General features: G+C 42.2%; 2 protein-coding genes across 12 annotated transcripts in view; one reads left to right on the top strand and one right to left on the bottom strand.

Moving 5' to 3' along the window:
• The window catches only part of vav2 (vav 2 guanine nucleotide exchange factor), a 160,125-nt gene extending 157,809 nt beyond the window's left edge, over window positions 1–2,316 (top strand). For all 11 annotated transcript variants that reach the window (XM_069513271.1, XM_069513270.1, XM_069513266.1 and 8 more), the window contains one exon: window positions 938–2,316. In XM_069513271.1, the coding sequence (XP_069369372.1) occupies window positions 938–985 (48 nt within the window). In that variant the 3' untranslated portion in view covers window positions 986–2,316. The remainder of the gene's footprint in view (window positions 1–937) is intronic.
• Window positions 1,011–16,362, bottom strand: vsig8a (V-set and immunoglobulin domain containing 8a). Its single transcript, XM_020103515.2, has 8 exons — window positions 16,316–16,362; window positions 16,009–16,122; window positions 13,962–14,137; window positions 12,736–12,940; window positions 9,283–9,435; window positions 8,530–8,652; window positions 7,125–7,266; window positions 1,011–3,638 (listed from the first exon to the last, which is right to left on the bottom strand). The coding sequence occupies exons 2-8, from the start codon at window positions 16,109–16,111 to the stop codon at window positions 3,428–3,430; spliced, it is 1,113 nt and encodes a 370-aa protein (XP_019959074.2). The 5' UTR covers window positions 16,112–16,122; window positions 16,316–16,362; the 3' UTR covers window positions 1,011–3,427.
• Window positions 16,363–17,694: the final 1,332 nt, after the last annotated feature.

The following is a 17,694-nucleotide window of genomic DNA, read 5'->3' as shown; positions in this document are numbered from 1 at the left end:
CTGGATTTAATAATTGAACTGCAGAGCTCTTCTGAAGCAGGTGGTAGAGACAATAAAGTAAAAGCCCGGCTGCTGGGAAATGTGCCACTTCTAAAAGCTGGCAGTAAAACTGGATGTGAATTCAGCTTTTTTATTTTAGGACTGTTTCTACTTTAGGGTGCAGATCTGACAGAGCTAATGTGAAGCTGTGCAGCTTGAAGAGCGCCCTCAACTCTTGTAATGAGACCAGACTGGTGCTGCAGCTACTGTTGTACCAGCAAACTGAATTGAAGTTACCGGTCTGTTATAATGAAGAATGGAAAACTTACAGTAAATTAAAGGAGGATGGCTTTTAAAAACAAATTAGAGCCTGACCAGTTTATGACAGTTGCCCTGTCTGCACCCTGAGCTGCTGTTCATATACGAAACGTGGTTCTAAATAAAATATGTTGTCAATATGATCTTATAGCATCCAAACAAAAGGGAGGATCCTGTTCGTCTCTGTGAGGTTTAAACACAAAGGCCTGTGCACATCACCTCTTGCCAGGAATTTAAAGAAAGAAGAAATATTGATTATTTATGAATTAGGACAACGTGCTCTGTGAATAAAGCCTTTTTGTCGGCGCTGCCTCCGTCAGCACAGGAGCCACTTTACTATTGCAACAAGTAGGAGAAGCTATTGCCTAGCAACGGCAGAAGTAGAACTTAAAGTAAGTATTTTATTATTCTAAATGGGGATGAGGCTGCTGCTGCTGCTTCTTAGCCTGAGAATAATGCACAGCCCTCAGCCAATTAGAGCAAAGTATTCTGCGTGGCCTCAGTGCGACACATTCCAGCTGATTGTTTTCAGTGTCAACAATTATCTATTTTAAACCTGGTGTGACACAGGCTTTTAAATGAACCCAATTAACGTCTGTTGCGATAACAAAAAGGCGTCTCTGATTATTTCATGTTTCAGATCGGATGGTTTCCTTCAACCTACGTGGATGAAGAGGGAGTGCAGTAAAGCTGGGATGTCTGCCGGCCTGGCTCCTTTTAAATCAGGAACCATCTTCTACCTACTGTTCTCAGAGAAAATTACTCTCCCCAGGAAAATGACACAAGGAATAAAAGAACTCCCTTTTTTTCTTTTTTTTTTTTGCTGTTGTTTTCCCGCTGGATTTCCCGGCGAGCGTTCCTCTCCCGTTTCTCTATCTGCAATTATGCATCAGCTTTGCTTTTGTTTTGTTTTTTGCAGGACGTCCTGTTTAATTTGTGTACAGGAAAGAAGAAAGAAACTGGCCGCGCTGTTTGTCTTGAACCGAGGACGCAGCAGAGACGGACCATGGAAAGCTTTACTATGAAAAAGACGCCCCTTTTTGTTGCAGGTCTACGTGAGGTGAAATAATTGTACAGTATAGATAATTTATTGAATAGAGATTATTATCATTACGAATGATTATCGTGGGGACGTTGATTTTAGCAGCAGCAAAGAATCAGATGAGAAAAACTAAAATGAGAAAAAAAAAAAAAAGAAAGACTGACGCTCTGTTTTCATGTCGAGAGATTTTTGCCTTAGTTGTCATGGTGATGCCTTGTGGGCTGACACCAGTGGAGGGAATCAACTTTGTTTTTACTTCTCCATGTGTGCATGTGCCCATGTGCGGCCCACACACACACACACACACACACACACGCCGACCAATGTACAGTACGGTGCCTTTGAAGAATGGTCGTTGCATATTGAACCTCAACATCAGCCAGTAAAGAACTTTGCCTTCCCCTGGAAAACACACAAGTCTGTCCACATCCAGAGGACGTTATTAAGAAACGGAGGACAGAGGCACTTAAACAGCAACACACGGGGGGAAAAACAAGATGGTGAAGCATTTAACGCGTCCGCACTGGAGACGGGATTGGACTCTCGGAGACTTGAGGAGGGTTTTTATAGCCAACAACAAATCACACACGCCGCTCACATCAGTTTTGGCGTCACAAGGGTGTAATCAGCCGGATGCGAAAGGGAATCTTGGAGACGTTCCACTTGACAACCACTCATCACTTTTAAATCTTCTACTTTTGTTTTTTTGCACAGAATCAAGATTATTATTTTTAGTTTTGAGAACTGGACCATTTGTTGTTGTTGTTGTTGTTGTTGTTTTTTTCATTTGAAGCCAAATTCTGCCATATTTTTAATGTGTGCATGGATTTTTTTAAAATCTTTTTTTTTGTACCTTGCCTTATTTTTACAGATGATCAGGTGATGGGATTTTTTTCTCCTCGAATATTAATTCATGGTTTTTACACGTGTTGAATCCGCTCTGACTGGTGAACATTAAACAGTGTCAAAACAGTTTTAAACCTGAAGGAAGAACTGTTTGTGCTAATTCATATAAATCCACAGAAGGAGCCCTTAATCACTTTGGGATTTTCTCGGGGTGCAGTGCTCAGTGTTTCCATTTACTCCCCAGAGGCTTTAATACTTTTTTACTGATTAACAGCCATTTAGTCTGCAGTGAGTTGGCATACAGATTCCCTCAGAGAGAATAAATGCAGCAGACTTTTTAATTTGTTATATAGATATTCAGATGTCTTTAAAAGTTGAGTTCATTAATTTCACATTCCATTCAATGTACAATAAACTGAATAACTTTTAATATTTATCCTCCGTATCCTCCGCCCTCACATTTCAGTTTTAATGTATCGCTGCGGGTTTACACTGGAATTGTCTAATTTTGAAATGAAAAGTGAAAAAAGCTTTACAAAAAAAAATAGGATTCGCTATTTTCATAAAATGAAATGAGTGTCTCCTCGTCGCCAGCGAAGCATCGGAGCGTTCAGACGACACACTGAGAAATAAAGTGCAAACACTGAGCACATCAGCTCGGGCTCACAAACACTTCCTGAGCAGACGATGCAGATTTACGTTTGATCGTCTGTGATGTGAGTTGGTGCAACAAAGGCTGATCGCTCCCCCTGAGGAACACAAAGTTCTGGGGTCTGGGTGGGGTGGGGGGGGGTTTATGTAGTGGACAAAAACCCATTGCATGTGGCTGTTGATCTGTCAACTCCTGTCAGTACATCCTTGGAAAAAAAAAAAGTACTTCATTGTGTACATTTTTTTTGAAAGGTTGAGTATTTCCAAATGAGGTCTATCATGAAATAAATAAATATTTCTCTTTTGTTTAAAAAGAAAAAGACAGCGGGTTCTTTTTAATTTGTAATGTTTTATTGCAAATTATAAAAACACTCAAATCTCAACACAAAATGTAATAACTTAAGCTTTTGTCATGATCAGCGACGTCCACAGTCGCTCCTGAATTGTTTAGCAATAGAAGAAAAACATTTTTTTTTAATAATTCACATTGCACAGCTTTGAGTTCCGTTCACGAAACTCTGAAACTTTCATTTTCAAATTCAACTACACAAACTTTCTGGACTTCTTGAAGTTAATACTTCTCAGTTCAGTTCAAACTGCGTATCCGTACCTGCCGCCGTGTTCGAGCGGTTTGCTTTCGACTGGTGTGGAGCACGAGGGCGGATGTGTGGGTACTTCACTGAGAGAGCTCACTTCTGTCCCACCCCCACCCACCGGACTGTAGGTCACCTGTGGGTGCTGATTGACGCTCCGGCTCATGTGGCGACTGGCAGGACGGCTCTCGGGAGGAGGGACGTCCTCTCTGTTTGACATCAGAACAACGATGTTAGAGATAAAGAAAAGCTGCATGATCTCATATTTTAGGGATTAGAACCAATCATGCAAACATGTTTTCTTGATACATGACTTAAAATGTTTCTTGATTCACTCAACCAATGGTCTTATCAACAACGTAGGGTACTTATACTGTGCTCTGTCATGGTTTGCAGAAACTTATTATACATTATTGTCAAATAGAGTTGATGCAGTAGCTAACTTTTTAAATTGTAGTTTAAATTGAGGAGCAGGAAGCGACTGATTCTTCTGAACAAGACTTTGGACATCACGCTTTTGTCACATAAACGCTCAACAGGAAGTTCAACCTTCAATGTAACTGATCTCGTAAGTTCTTGAAATTCAGTCGTTAGAAGTGCACAAAGATTTGTCCTCTGCTCGAACCCATTTTGAACACGGTTGTGTAATGTCGTCTGGTTGTTGAGCAGCAGAAATCTTTGTTGTCTTTGGATGCTCGTCCCTGTGCCCACTTCCACTGAGACCCGGCCTTCACTTTCTCTCTTCTGCTAAAGGGATAAAAATGCCGGTGCTGGTTTCAGCCAGAAAACACTGACATGCACACAATACAATCTCCCCTCGTCAACGCCGCTGCCAGCATCCGAGCTTAGGAGCCACTTTGCATTCTGCATTTACGTAACTTTGCAGCAGGAGCTCGGATCTGCTCCTCTGTCAAAGGAAACACCCGCACAACAGATCCACTTTGACATCTTTTCATCCCGTGCAGGCCAAGGACGCCAATTTTTTGCTGGTTAAGGGAATAAATTTGTTTTCGTTAAGATGAAATTGTGCCTCGAGTCTCTTGAACCTGTGATTCTTGGGTCGCACGTGTGCTGCCGTGAAACAAGACAGGAAATATGTGCCACCAAATTAAATCAAAGCAGACATGAGTGAGTATCTAAACTTTAGGGGAGGCACATTCCCACGCATGTTTTGTGTTGCAAGATATTTGTCCGACATTATTACGTAAGATTCTTCTGGAAACAATTAACATTGAAACACATTTAACTTTTTTCTCTGCAAGTCTCTCCTCGCTGCCTCAAGAACAAAGTGGTTAGAGCATAAATAATTATTTAGTGTAATTAATATTTGTTAGCAACACATCAAAAGCTGTGATGAAAGAACCAGATATTTCCAACAGCCGTCGCTGGAAACCGAACATGAAAAGATTTATTTGTGAAATGGACAGAAACACAGCAGCAAACGAATGCTTGTGATTTCTGACACTTTGAAGGAGAACATGTCGCCGCTGTGTTCAGTTTGTGTCTGTTGCCCCTGAGTGGTCAGAAAATCAGGTGATGCACAAATCCGTCCACACGACCTTCATTTTGTAAAATATCTCCATATCTCTGTTTTTTTTTTTTTAATCTGCACTTTGGGTGGTTGTTTGTTAACATCTCTGTTTTAATGACTTTGTTCAGTGAAAGTGAATAAAGTCAAGAAAAATGTTTTTTTCGCTGTCAGAGCACATTTACAGTTGGTTTTCTACTCCAGCGTTTTGATCCTGAGTCACAGCTTCAGTCTTATTTTTCTCACTGTATTTTTTTTTTTTTGATGAAGGGAATGGAGTACTTGAAGTGATATAATGCTCTGCATGACTCATCCCTGAACTTTTCAAGCTGCACTGTTTACTTTGAAAACTAGTAAGTGACAGATGTGAGAGGCTCCATCGCTGTGTGCCTCGCATTATTACGCTCTGCCATCTCTTTCACATGAGCTTCTCTCCACAAAGTCATGTTCGTGTGAGGAGAGTTTAACTCCTGTCTATCGCTGATATGGAGAAGGATTCTGGCCCTGAATGCTTCTCTGTCTCCTGCACACAACACTGTCCTCCCACGCCGACGCTGCCCCCAATTCGACATCAGCTTTAAAAGCCTGTGGGCTGTTTTCAACTGCATGAGAACCACAGCTCCAAAATATTTCATTTTTTTTGCAAAAGAAGAAATCCTCTCAGACGTGTCAGGATGTGAGGTCAGCTGCATATTGTCACCTCTGGATCAACCCAGGATGGCGTTTCCCCGTTTACGTCATCGGAGGACTGAAATGTGCTTGAACCAGCAGCTCCTGTTAGAGGCTCGTGGTCATCGCCGAGATTGATACTAGGGTGGAATAGCTGTCTTTGAGAGCCATGCAACAAAAGTGAAGATTAAAAAATTGTTTTAGTGGAAACCAGCAGTGAGTGCCGTCATCATCATCATTACCATCTGACATCAGACGCCAAAGAAAAGCCGATTCAGCTTTAGATGGCGAGATCGATACCTCTCATGTCTTTCTGTGAAAAATTGTTCTTACAGGTTTGATTTGTGAACTTTAGTGGTTGTAGGTGGATTCAGTTTCAGCTGAAGACAGCCAGGCTCAGTGCTCGCCTCCGTTTCTACTTCTACTGCAAAGCAAAGCTAAATGTCTGTAAGAGAAAAAAAAAACTATTTCTCATCATTTCAAACTTTTAAGATCCAGCAGTGTTTCCTCGTTGTTGCTGCTCCTTCCAGAATTTCAGAACGCAGACTTCTTCTTAAAGGTAAATATAACATTTAATTACATTGACCCACAGTGGTGTAAGGTATTGCTTTTTTTTTTATTGTTTGTTTGAAAAACCACTCTCCACAGAAACTGTATAATTGCCGTAAGTCTTAAGACAAGAACAGCCAGGAGAGTCTGTTGACACTAGAGAGTTTCTCGTTATCCAAACTTTGAGGAAAGACGGAGACGATCAACAAAAAGAGTTTGAAACTTTTAATGAATCCCACTCACACTTTTAAGACCGAGCATAAGGCGGAGCTGATGTTATTTATGTCAGCGGTTATATTTGCATCAGCGTACCTGAAGAAAATCAGTTTGCTTCTGCACTCATCACATAAAACCTTGAGTTTCAACAGCGTTTCATCAAATTGCTGTACACAGGGAGAGGAACTCGTATTTAGACAGCAGACGACGCTCTGCATAATCAAATGTGTAGATGAACGTGGAGGAATGAAATGAAATCACTAGAGAGAGACATGTTTGGTTAATGTAGACCTCTATAAAATATATCTTTTTCTATTTACACTTTTCTTGTGTTCACATTTTTCTTTATTTTAGTGAAGTAATTTGGTTCTATTCTTAATTGAAGAGATTTTTAAGTGTTTTGTGTCGTGTCCTCTCTTTACTGGCTGATCTCATTCCTTATTTTTTTGTCTCGTGGCATAAAACATCTTATTACTTCTACTACTTTCATGCAAATCTAAAAAAATGTACAAGTGCACACACACCATAGTTTCATCCTATTGTTCAAACCCTTTAACGTTAGCTAACAGAGGCTGGAGTTTCTTCCTCCTGGGACTTTTTGCCGACAGACGAGGACGAGTTGAAACCTGCCAACAGACACTATGTGTGGATTTTTTCCTCCTCCCTTCATTAGCTCAGTTATCGAACCACAAAATGTGCCCTGCTCTCTCTGCTGGAGCTGCGGTGTCTGTACCTGATCTCATTGGAGAATTCCTTCTCAAAGCGGAATCTGCGGCTCAACCTCCAGTAGAGGAGCCCGATGAAGACCAGCAGGATGAGGATGAGGAGCAGGGAGCCCACAACGGTGCCGACTATCACCGCTGCTCTGTTTGGAGCTGTGAAGTCAGAATGAATACGAGTTAATCATTGTGAAGAATCAATTATACTCTTATTGTTTGATGTAGTGGAGCCTTTATAAAGTTGTGTCTTAATTCAGTGGTCAGCATTTGAGGCTGAGCTGTCCCATTTCAAAGGCTCCTTCGTCCTTGAGCAACAGACGAGCAAACCTATCCCAGAATTCATTGTGCTTCAATGACATATGTTATCTAAAGTTCAATTGTGGCTGATCCTTACACTTATAAATGTTCAGCATCAAGCTTCATCAACTGAAGCAAGGGACACTGAAGTGTGTGATCGTGCCCTGTGACACTTTCATTGTGATTAACTGCAGCTCTGTTGCTAGGTGACAGCAGTTATGAATTGGGATATAGTCTTCTCACAACTCAACCATGTTAAATTAAAACCATGGAAGTAAGAACAACCTTGTTTTAAAGGAATAGTGAAACATTTTTTTGAGAAATCTTCTTTCTACAAGTTCCTATTAATCTTGCAATCTTGTTATGCAGGTTTTCCCCGAAGCTGAAGCGACGGAAGCTCTGCACCCTGCGTTTGAAATGAAAACGAATGGTTCCCCTTGATTGGTGCCAAAAAATCTGAACACTGACACCAGGAGTTATGGACTCGACAAGATGTAAGATCTGCTCCACGGATCACGACGCACACAAAGACAAAGTCAATTTATGGATTTGTAGAATCCAGTGCGCTTGTTTGAGTCTGAGTCCAGAGATGATTTATTCCGTAATGGTGCACTGAATCACCGGCTGCTCTCCCTGGTGGTTCTGCCACAGTCACCACATCCACCCCCTGTGAGGCAGCTCTGGTGTGTCCCTGGTTCTGCTCTACATGATAAAACGAGCACTGTCCTCATTTAAAGGGATTTTCTTTGAGGCATATTCATGATTCTATTTATATTGAATCACTCTGACGAGCCGGCTCTAATCAATGCACCTATTGTTGTTGCTGCATTTCATGAAGCTGTTAAGCAGGAGAATCATTTTCACATTATTGTAACCGTGAGTGACTCTGTGACTCCACATCAGGAAGTGACGACCAGGATAGCACTCTATGAACGAAGCTACTTCTTTCCATTGACCGTGACCTCCTGTCTAAAAGACACAACGAGGATGATTCACGATGTTGAAAGTGAAGTGGAGCAGTGTGGAGGCTTTGGCACGACGACAAAGAGAGGAGGAGGAAATCTAGGTCTTCCTGACCACGTATGTGCCGTCCTCGTGCAGGCACGTGCGTTCCCCTCTTACGTTTGTTTGCCTTCAGGTTGATCCTGCAGCGCTCGGCTCCAACAGCATTGTTCACCTCACAAAGGTAGACTCCTGCCAAGCTCTGTGAGTGGTTGCTGATTCTCAGCTCGCCGGTCACACTGTCTGAGAGAACATGCACAGAACGCCCACAGATACGGATTAGCACATGCAGAACATACTGTGCTCTACATGCAAGAGCCTTAATCTCTCCGGATTGGTTTATACATGTAGAATAATACAAGTGTGACATTGTCGAGGTTTGTTGTTTTAATCAACTTCCTCTTAGAAATATGTAGCTTTTGTGAGAGTAAATGTGCTGGTGCAGGTTTTCTCACTGCAAAAGGACATTGATCAATGAATTTCATGTCAAAACAACTCATGAAAACAGTCATTCTATAAAGAGGATAAAGAAAGTTGGGAGAAAATGCTTCTGAGCTGGTGGTTGTGCACATTCCCAGTTTAATTTTCATCATTATTTCTTTGTGGTATTTTCACCTGGGTTTTCAATTATCTCACATATTTTTTTTTTTATTTCACTAATCAGAACAAACAATTATCCCTTCTCTTTAAAAAAAAAAAAAAAGCTAAAATAATAATCACACCCTGTTCCCTGAAAGAGATAATTGAGTTTTGCACACACAGAATCAAAAACTACACATCCGCCTGTACACAACACACACACAACACACACAACACGCACACGCACTCTCTGTTGTGCAGTAGCATCGTGACATCAGCAGAGGTCACACTTACTCTGCGTGGCTGTATCGGGGATGGGGCCCACGCTCTCTCTCCTCCATGAGTATGTGAAGGGAGTGGAGCCTCGTGCAGACTGACAGTGCAGAGCCACAGCTTCTCCCAGCAGCTCCCCCCCCTCCACCCAGCACTTAGGCACAGACGGCTTCACTGTAATCACACGGCAAAGGGACAACATTTATTTTTTTTTGAGCTGCCATGTCAGTTCTGTTTCTTAAGCAGCGGTACAGCTGAAAAGCTCCAGGATGAAACGGGAGGAAGCATTTAGACTGTGGCTTCCACGGCAAGAGGAAGAATCGTATAGAGAGAATGTGATTTGAAGAAACATCTTAAACTCGAAAATCCTATAAAATGTACTAAATGCCTTTATTCACATAATTAATGCGAAAGTCAATATGGAACGGAAGCTTGAAGAGATAACGAGACTGAAACACTGAACTTCGACTTCTCGTTACCATAGTTTCCCTAATTCTGTTTCACATATGGACTCAACCAAACTCAATGCATTTTGTTTTTTTTGCGAAATATGCACTTGGAATATAAAGTCTTGCTTTACGATTGCCTGTTAACAAAAATTTTATTATATTATTATCAATACATCTATTGATGTTTATTCCGATAATTGTATGCATATGAATGTAATGGAGAACTTTGATTTGATTCATGTTTGAGTAAAGTAACATTAAGATGCACAATGTTAAACCGGCTGAATTGAATGACATAGCCTCTTAGCTAATTAGTTTTTCTGCTAACTTACTGTAGCATATGATCCGTTCAAAGTCCAAAACAAAACTTCCTTTGTTTTCTAACACATTGTAGATCGAAGAGGTTGCCATGGGAATAAACACACTCCTGACTGACTCGCATAAGGAAACAAAGCTTTGTTGAAACGAGGCATTAAACCAACAGTCTCATTGTGAAAAGGTGAAAGAGAATAGAAACTGCTCTGGTGTCGTTGATGATGTTGCAACTCAAAGACTCAGAGGTTCTTTTGGCCTCATGCGTCTCTCTTTTTCCACTGCAACAGAAGGAAAACAAAGAAAACCTTGCCTCCATTCATTGGTACATTTCTACCTCTCTGCGTTTTTTATACGACATCGACCAGGACTGTGTGTGTGTTGCTTTTCGGTCATCTATCTTCTTATTTAATAGCGTGCTTCACGGACCTGATTCCATCTGATACAAGGTTCTTTTTGTTGAGAGTCCAAAGAAATAATTTAGGTCCAACAAGTCAGTTGTAAATGTGAAGAGCTTTTCTCGTCGTAACAACCACTCAGAGTACTTTACATCAAGGGTCACAGGAGCCAGGAATTAAACCACCGGGCTTATGATCAGCGGGCGACCTCCTCTGCCACAGCCAGCCCCTCACCCCACTGATCGTGCAAAAATGATTGTGTCATTTGTAAGAAACTTATTTGGTAAACAAGCTAAATAATCATCATTTACGAGATGATTTTGTATGAAGATGTTATTTTGAACAAATTTGATCAGATGAGGCAGTTTGGGTCATTTTGAAGTAGAAGATCTATTATATAAGAATAAACACACATCGTGACACTCATTAAAGTAAATAATCAGATGTGTCCGCTTCCACCTACTGAAAACATCGTGAGCGTCAATTTGAAATAACAATGGTTGACATTTTGACAGCTCTGGATCGATAAATTGAAAAGTTGAGCCAAGAAAATGTATAATTCACACTTTTGTTATGATTCTGTCTTGTCTTATTCTTGACGAGACTTCTTGGACCTTTTTTGAGAACTTGGGATTCTTTGTTTGAAATTGTTGTGTTTCTGTTGGGGACCTTTTTCAAAAGTCTTTCAGTTGTGCAGATGTTTTATGTTTTGGCCTTGTGAAGCGTCAGGACGACTCTCTCCACAGCTGAGTCTCCGTTCAGGGACCGCATCCTTCAGAGTCTGCATTTGAAGACCGACTGCATCACAGCGGTGCAACTAGACCGTCCCATTTCCAAGGCACCTTCAAACGTGGCTGACGAAAGCATCCTTCAATCCCAATGGGCAGATCCGTCCTGGCCCAACTTCTCCCAGAGTTCACTACGCTTCACAGATGAACTGTTATTCAAAGAGGTAATGGCCTTGGTAAACAACGAGACGTCCTTATCTTTAGGTATCACGCTTTAGCTCAACCAAAGAGTTACAGGTTAAAAAAAGCAAGGGGCAACTATCCAGGTGTCTCCAACTTCAGCTCTGTTGCCAGGCAACAACAATGAGGGTGGGGACGAGCTGGAAATCATCCGTGGACCCGTCTCATTTCAGTTCGACCTTCTCGGTCTACGTGGCCCGGAAAGAAAGTGGTTAGACGGCATCCTCTGAAAGATGCAGCCTCCAAATTGAGAATCAGATTTCGTTCCATTTGACGATAATATTTCACCGGCTGCCGGTTGTTTACAGTAATCCAATCAGATTTTTCCATGAGCTCAATCAGCCAATTGTGTCTTTGCTGTTTTAAATCTGTAATTTCAGTGATTGGCTGCGACCCTGCTTCTCCCACACTCACCTCCAGTCTCCATATCCAGAGCCCTGGTGAGTCCACTCATCTCCTTTCACTCAGAGCCATCAACTAACCAACTATTCAGTATCTAGACCTCGGAAGGGGGTGGCTCCAAGCAGCCACACCCGCTTCCAACCTTGATGACATCACAAAGCCCCAAATAGTCTAATTTACTTCACTGTCAGTCCCGGGATTTAAATATTTAGATTTCTTGATGTTTGCACCTCTCTGAGCATGTTCCTCCCCCTCGTAACTTCCACCTGCGTCTTGTTCGTTAAGCTCATTGTCGTCTTCTCATCGGTCAAAGTTCCTTGTGTTAACCCCGTGTAACCGTGTTTTTTGAACTTGCCCTTGCCGAACTTGCTCAGTCTTATTATTGTTTTCCCTTGAGTGACCTCTGTATTTGGGTCCTCAACTGTTTCCTAGACGCAGGGTCCATATTCTTTATTTTTCTATAACTGGGCCAATTATTGGATCAATCATGAAACATCTTTGTGAGAAGTTGTGTGATATAATAAACAGTCTTAAAATCATAGTAAATAAATGTGTAAATGAGACGACCCCTCCTGCACCAGAGCTGCTGCTCAAGCTCTTCAAACAAAGTAGGTTGGACGAGAATCAGATAAATCTCTTCACTTTCATCATCTTAAGACAGAATACAGGGACGACACTTTTTTCTACTAAATTCAATTCATGAACTACATTTCGAGCATTTTCTTTATAACTGTTTCTTTTACTGGATACAAATCACATAGTGGGCCATTAGCTTAGCTGTCATAGCCCGGGAAGATAACAAACCTGAGTGTAGAAACTTTAAAACGTGAATTGAGAAGCTGCATTTTCCATAAAACCGAACAATAGCACAGCTGTCCCAGGTGCTGGTCATTAATAATGCGGTAAGCAGACAGACAGTATGTGAAACCCGACACTCTGACTTACCCATTACCACCAGTGACACCTTGCGCGTGTCCACTCCAGGTGATTTCTTCACCTTGCACTGGTAGGTCGCACTATGAGCAGGTGACAGCGCAGCTATTGATAGTGAAGCATCCCCTCTCGAGGGGTCAGGAGCGGCAAAGTGGAGCCCGTGTGCAAAAGCGTCGTTACCATGCATGTATTCAGTGCCGCTGGTGTAGGACAGCAGCTGATGGAAAACAGAAAGACATAATATTATGTTGACTCAAATGATGACATGTAATGCTGTGGGTCCCTCACAGGGACAAACCCACCAACGCTGCAGCTCCACTGAACTTCATGACCTCTTGCAGCTCATTGAATTGTTTTTTCACGTAACATTAACTGTGCAGTTCTCTCACCAACACTGTTTCCAGGAGCAGCAGCAGCAGCTGGCAGCTGTTTGCAGCAAACAAGCTCTGACAAATCCACTGTACACTACCTGCTCAGCAGACAGATAACACCCGCAGAATGTGTAATATCTGGCACTTGAGGAACCAGTGTTCTCCTCTAATCATGGAGACTAAACCAGACATTAAGGACATGAAGTGTTTGTTGGACTGACATTGAGCAGGAGGACGGAGGGACAGCAGGTGAATGCTGATGTTGCTCTGTCTAACTTGGACGATAGTGAGGGTCTGCTGCTCTCTGCAAACAGGAAACTGACTTTAAAGCGCTTGTCACCTCATTTTTGATTTCCTTTGCCCCCTAGTGGCTGAAAATCCATTAGTGCAGCTTTAATTTATGCAGCAGTGGATAAATACGTATTTGCACACAAGAATGTTAAGTGTTTCGCTTCTGGTGCAAAGCATTGAATTTGCACAGGAATCAGTAACGTACACTGACTTCACTTATCTTTCCTTGTATTGACTGATACAGTGGCTGCTCCCAAAGGGCAACATGAGGACCAAAAAAAACATAATTTAATATCCCGGACACTAATGACTTATTTAGTTTAAAGGGCAAATGGGATAAACAACTAATTTGAGTGAAAATGAAAAAGGTGAGGCTGATCCTGGATTCACCGGAACAATTTGTATTTGGTTGAACAGCAAAAGTGAATAAACATGAGATGACGGGTCTGGTTTCCAGGGGAAATAGCAAATCACACGTTGCTAATCATTTGAATGGGATGGATGTCATATTTGGGGTTCGCTTTAATTTCTGGGTCCTTTCTGTTCCAAATTAAACAAGTGATCTTAGAAGCTTACCATCTGATCTTTCTTCGTGGTGTCTGGACTGACCACCGACCACTCGATGTCAAGTTCTCCGCTGTCAAAGGGGCTCAGTGTGAAGCTGCAGCCCAAGATCACACTCTCACCCTCCGCCCTCTGGAGGGTCTGTGGGCCCGTGGATGTCACCTGCAGCCCTTGTGTAAATCCCAATTCTTCAGGGAATCAGACACAAGAAAAAATAATCTATCAGAGAGATATCAAAGGTTGATGATTCCTCACAGGAACAACAGAAAGTGGGGAAATCATTTGCATTGTGACAAAAAACCCAAGGACGTGGGTGGACGTGTTTCCTTAACTAAGGTCAAGAGACAATTTCATGACCATGTAATCTCAGAGGAATTGAACACGCAACCCCCCCCCCGGTGAGTGTCGGAAACAGAGCGGCCAGACTGCAGCTCACAAAAACACAAAAGAAACCAGGGGAACAGAAATTGTAGAAAAAGGAAAACAACTCATGAGCCACAACCGTATCTGTCAAACACAGTGGTGGTGCTGTAATGGCTTTGGCATATACACTGTGCAGCTGCCAATAGGACTGGCACGCAGGCATTAACTGATGATTCCATGTCTGACAGAGGCAGCAGAGTGAATGCAGAGGTAAACAGCATCATTTTGGGCTCACACTCAAATGTCAAAACCCTCTGACGACATAACTCAGCCGGACAAACGCAGAAACCTACCAACAAAGCGACAAAGCTCAGAGCTTTTCAGCGTGAGAGATGTGGAATTTGCTGTTATCACTGGCTGAGTCTGACCCTGAAGCTAAATCTGACTGAGCTGCTGACTTCCACTCCGTGGAGACCAGACCGAAGACGGAGAGACGCCGCGACGCACAGGGGCTAAAGGTGGCTGCAGTGATGGAGCTGGAGGAAAGCCTCACCAGAGAAGACGCAAAGCGACTGTGGATGTCTCCGGAGCTGCTGTCAGACGTGCACTGAACTCCACATAATCTCCCGACTTTTCTCCGGAGGGACTGAATGTGACAACGCAAACGTCCGAGTGAGAGTTTTTCTGGTCAGAGTGAGCGCATGTGGGAAAACAGCAAGAGATCGGCCAGAGGATTACCCGCAAACGACCGGTTGCTAAAATGAGACGTAGAAGAAGTTGTCTCTACAGCAGAATTTATATATTACCGCCTTTGTCTGCTGTGCCACACCTGTCTGCGCCTGAAAGGACATTTCAGTGACCTGTGAAAGGCAAACTCCGGAGAATGTCCTGATCCAATTATGTTAGGTCTAAAATGTCTGAAAATGGCTTTAGTTAATGACTTAAGGCAAATCACTGACTGCAAATGATTCTCTGCTGGACATGAAATGATCATGAGTTTCTTTGCCTCGAGCTGTTGGCCATATTAGACTGTTTCTCCCGTATAACTCTTTGTATATTAATGTGAACCTGCCTGGGTGAAAGCTCAGAGTTTACACTTTAATGTAGAATCTGTTATTTTATCTTAAATCTACAGAAGCACAGAGCCAAGTGTGCACTGGATACAACTTCTGGTATATACAGCTTTTTATTGGTGTTTTAGATCATATTGTTCATTGAAACACTCTTTGTGTAACTGTGCTGTGTGCTGATAGCAGTTTGTATTAGTGTACGTTAAAGGAACTGTAGCCTGTACTTTTAATAAAACGAGCGGCGTGCAGAACATAAAATGCACTTCCTCATGAAACAAGAATTTGCATTCAGAGCCACAGACACAAGAAAACAACATACGAGCTGGAATCCCTGGATCATTAAGGAGTCAACAGTCATCTGGAGGCATAATCTCAACGCCTGATTGGACAGACTGTGAGCGCCATGGTAACACTTGGGGAAGTCTCACACCACTAAGGCCTTAAGCTCAGCAGTGATCAGCCGAGAGAGACACCAAGCTACCAGGGATCATTTGGCAAAAAACAAACAAAAAGAAGCCGCGTTCAGCGCGGTGTTGTGAAATACAGTGTGGTAGATAACAGAGGGAGGAGACGTCAGTGAGTTAGTGTGGGCTGGAATTGATCTGCCCGTGTGTTTGCATTCTTACCCGTGCTCAGGAGAGTCGCAGTGTGTAACAAGAAGCCAGAGATCCAGGGCAGGCAGCCGAGGGGGAGAGCTGGCACCCGGCGACTGCAGCTTTGTCTCGACATAGTGCTGCTGACTGGGATGGAAACACAGAAACATCCAATGAGAAGGTTGTCTTCACTCAAACTGTGAGTTTTCAAATAGGTAGAAATAAGTGGATATATATATTTATATAAATAGATTTTTTTTAGAGAATTCAACAAAAGCATGGATGCAAAACAAAAAGTTACACATTCAAGCGGACGAGGAAGGTTTTTTATAAATACTACCTGAATGCAGATGCTACATCCAAACGCCTGGGGATGGAATACAGAGGATCAAGCAGGAGTGTGCCGCGCCTCACGCTAAGCTCCTCCTCCTCCTCCTCCACCAACTCCTCATTATCACGAAGCCTCCTGGTTGGACGGCCGCTCCACTTGTTCTACCTGTTTACCAGGAGACTCCCTTGATAGTGCTTCAAACAGCCTCTCCATGTGCACTCCTTTTTTCCTTTTCACCGCAACCTGTAAAACTAAGTCGCACAGAAAAAATATCAAAAACTCGAAGAGCAATCAGTCGAGCGCAAGCATCCGCCAAGGCCCGACAGTCCCCTCGAGAAATTACATTTAAATTCACTTTATTTTCTTTGGATCTGCACTGAAATTGCACAATATCACTTCCCTAAATCTACCTTTTTTTTAATTTAGATTTAAAATCAAGATCCATTAATCCTTCTAATGGGAATCTTGAGAAAATATATTTAAAAAAAACATCTCACAAGAAAATTCCTGGATCTGACCCCTGAACCGGATTCTTCACCAAAATTAAAAAACAACAAACAGACAGGGGTTAAAAATAATCATAAGATATGTTGTTCATGCAGGTAAATAAGATTACAATCAAACATCATACAAACAAATAAGTGCCCTGATCCCTGAATAACAATGCAAAGCAGTCTAATGTTAACCTGGTGAAACTGGTGGAGCCGCCACATGATTAGAGTTTCTGACGGTGAGTGATAGAAACTCGGGGTGTTGATCTGAAGGAAACCGAACTGAAGAAAAACACACAACTTCTACATCTGCTCACTATTTTGTGTTTTGGTCAATTAGACGACTTGATTCTTCATCTATTTCAATATTTTATAACTTTACTGATTCTGTCTTTAGGTCCAAGCCGACAAAATTAACACTGTCCATTAAAGAAAATAAAGACAACACTGCACAATACACCACTTCAGCACCTCGCATTTCTCAGGTGTCGGTGGTTTCAAATTAAAAGGAAGACAAAGAGAGAGCAGGAGGTCTCAAGTGACAAGAAACTGGTTGTTCAGCCAAAAAACACAAGCCGGCACAGTTTGTATAACAGGATGTAGAGAGAATAAAAAGACAGGACAAATTTAATCTGTGTGCCAGATCTGCAGGGAAGCAGCCTTTATAAATGAGAGACGGAGGAGTATCCCTCAGCAGCATCGTGGAGGAAATGGATTAGTGACAAGGGATAAAGATCTTTATCTCCACTTCTATAAAAATACCAAACACTTGTTTTGAATCTTAACCTGGGTTTTCTCTTGTACTCACAACATGTATATTTCAAGCTTGAGGCCACACTTGTCACAGACAGAGTCAGCTCCATTTAAAACGCAGCGAAACCCCCGTCTCACCTCGAA

This window comes from Paralichthys olivaceus, chromosome 18, assembly GCF_024713975.1.
Source record: "Paralichthys olivaceus isolate ysfri-2021 chromosome 18, ASM2471397v2, whole genome shotgun sequence".
Taxonomy (NCBI): domain Eukaryota; kingdom Metazoa; phylum Chordata; class Actinopteri; order Pleuronectiformes; family Paralichthyidae; genus Paralichthys; species Paralichthys olivaceus.
Note: the sequence above shows the minus strand (reverse complement) of the source record. Positions and strands in the feature narration are given on the sequence as shown.